At 41.0% G+C, this 2368-nt stretch overlaps 1 protein-coding gene across 1 annotated transcript; it reads left to right on the forward strand.

The window, feature by feature from the left end:
* Positions 1 to 473: 473 nt before the first annotated feature.
* SARC_14431 (hypothetical protein) lies at positions 474 to 2133 on the forward strand (the record flags this gene model as incomplete). Its single annotated transcript, XM_014291433.1, has 3 exons — positions 474 to 657; positions 1793 to 1897; positions 2060 to 2133. Coding segments are annotated over 3 exons (363 nt in total), but the record flags the coding sequence as incomplete, so codon positions are not given.
* Between the last annotated feature and the right edge of the window lie 235 nt (positions 2134 to 2368).

Genomic DNA, 2368 nt, shown 5'->3' on the forward strand with positions numbered 1-2368 from the left:
ATATGTATTTGTGTATGTATTGCAGTGTAGTTCAGTGTCCAGATTGCCTCTTGGTATGATATATGGTACAGAGATCAGTGGCAACGAACCGTTTATTGCCATAGGTAGCAATGTTTTATCAAATATGAAGGGTTTCTGTTCTTTATATGGAACGACATACTGTAATCATATGACTTAGGATTAGAAATTGTTCATACAAAACTACTATATTGACGTCTAGTTATAAACCAGGACACAACTTGATTTATCTTTAGGCTCACTTGGTATAGTCTTGTACTACAGGCAGGCATGACTGTACACATGTATGCAGACAATCCCGTAATGAATATTTATACCTACCAGTATATGTCACTCCATCTACCTACCCAGCAATATATGGCTTACACATACATTCCACCAGGCCCCTCCCCCCCGAATATTGGATTTAGAGTTAAAAAAAGTACATCCCAACACCAACCTCTCTCTGCATACAGGACATCAAGCTCAACGGGACGGATCGAGAAACACCGTGGCTACAGTTCCGCATCACGCAGTTACTTCCTCTGGGCAACATGACCTACCTGGATGAATCGGGCCACAGGTCACAGGTGCAAGTGGGGCGATTGCTGCCCAGGGGTGTGGAGTATATCACCGTGGAGTTGGATATAGACATCGGTGGTATGTGATGTGGTGGGCCTTACACATGAGGTGCTTTAAGGTTCTCGCGTAGTGCATGTGTAGTTTGAAGTATGTGTAGTCCATGTGTTTGTTCTGAGATGTCTGTTATACGTGAGGTACCTTAAGGTTCTTGCGTAGTGCATGTGTACTTTGTAGTGTGTGTTGTCCATGTGTTTGTTGTGAGATGTCTGTTATACATGAGATGCTTTAAGGTTCTTGCGTAGTGCATGTGTAGTTTGTAGTGTGTGTTTTTCATGTGTTTGCTGTGAGATGTGTCATACATGAGGTGCTTTAAGGTTCTTGCGTAGTGCATGTGTAGTGTGTAGTGTGTTTTCCATGTTTTTGTTCTGACATGTCTCATGTACTTATTGGTGCGTGTATGTCGGATCTGCCATCCATGTTGTTGTGGTTGTTCATTTGGTCGGGCCTTGTACTATAGATGATATATCCATATCTCCTATTCCAGGGGTATGTTAAGGCCTTGTACAATAGATGTTATATCCATACCTTCTATGGCAGGGGTATGTTAAGGCCTTGTACTATAGATGATATAACCATATCTCCATTCCGGGGATATGTTAAGGCCTTGTGTTATAGATGGTATAACCATATCTCCTATTCCGGGGGTATGTTAAGGCCTTGTACTATAGATGGTATAACCATATCTCGTATTCCGGGGGTATGTTAAGCCCTTGTACTATAGATGGTATAACCATATCTCCATTCCGTGGGTATGTTAAGGCCTTGTACTATAGATGGTATAACCATACCTCCTATTCCGGGGGTATGTTAAGGCCTTGTGCTATAGATGGTATTACCATATCTCATATTCCGAGAATATATTAAGGCCTTGTACTAAATCCATTTATAGGCATACAGCTGTATTGTAGTATTATATACTGTTAGTGGGTATATCTCGATATGTAGCATATTCTATTTATAGTCATACAGCTGTACTGTAGTATTATATACTGTTAGTGGGTATATCTCAATATGTAGCGTATTCTATGTATAGGCATACAGCTGTATTGTAGTATTATATACTGTTAGTGGGTATATGTGTCGCTGGTTACTATAATCCATTAACACCTGATACTGTATGTTTTGATTTCAACAACGCCTGTCTTGCTGGTAGGAGGACCCTTTACTTTTAAGTATGAGGTGTGGGATGGCGATATGAATAGCACTGAAGCCGTAGTGCCCGTTTTCTCCACCTGCGGCGGCGGTTACTATGTCGAAGGTGTGTATACAACCAATGAAAGTACATGCATATCAGATATGCCTGTGATTGATATAGTCTACTTGGTATGTTCAAGGTGTGTACAGAGACAATGTATGTACATACATATCAGATATGCCTGCGATTGATATAGATCACATGTTATGCTCACCGCGTGTACAGAACTGATACACGGTGCGTATATCATTATGTTTGAGATTGAGATGATTAACGATCATGTTCACAGTGGGATGTAGTACGAATACACCAACATATATATCGGGTAGACCTGTGATCTATATAGTACTATGTTCAAAGTGTGTGCTGAACCAAATGCTTAAATTATACTAATGATTTGGGCCGATCAATAATAAACAAATTTTGTCTTTTTATACAGCGGAGACATCGCGATGTGAGCCATGTCCAGCGGGTACCTACAGCGACGTCAACAATCTGTTGCAGTCATGCATCGACTGCCCACGACACACAGCC

This window comes from Sphaeroforma arctica (genome assembly GCF_001186125.1).
Source record: "Sphaeroforma arctica JP610 unplaced genomic scaffold supercont1.4618, whole genome shotgun sequence".
Taxonomy (NCBI): Eukaryota; class Ichthyosporea; order Ichthyophonida; genus Sphaeroforma; species Sphaeroforma arctica.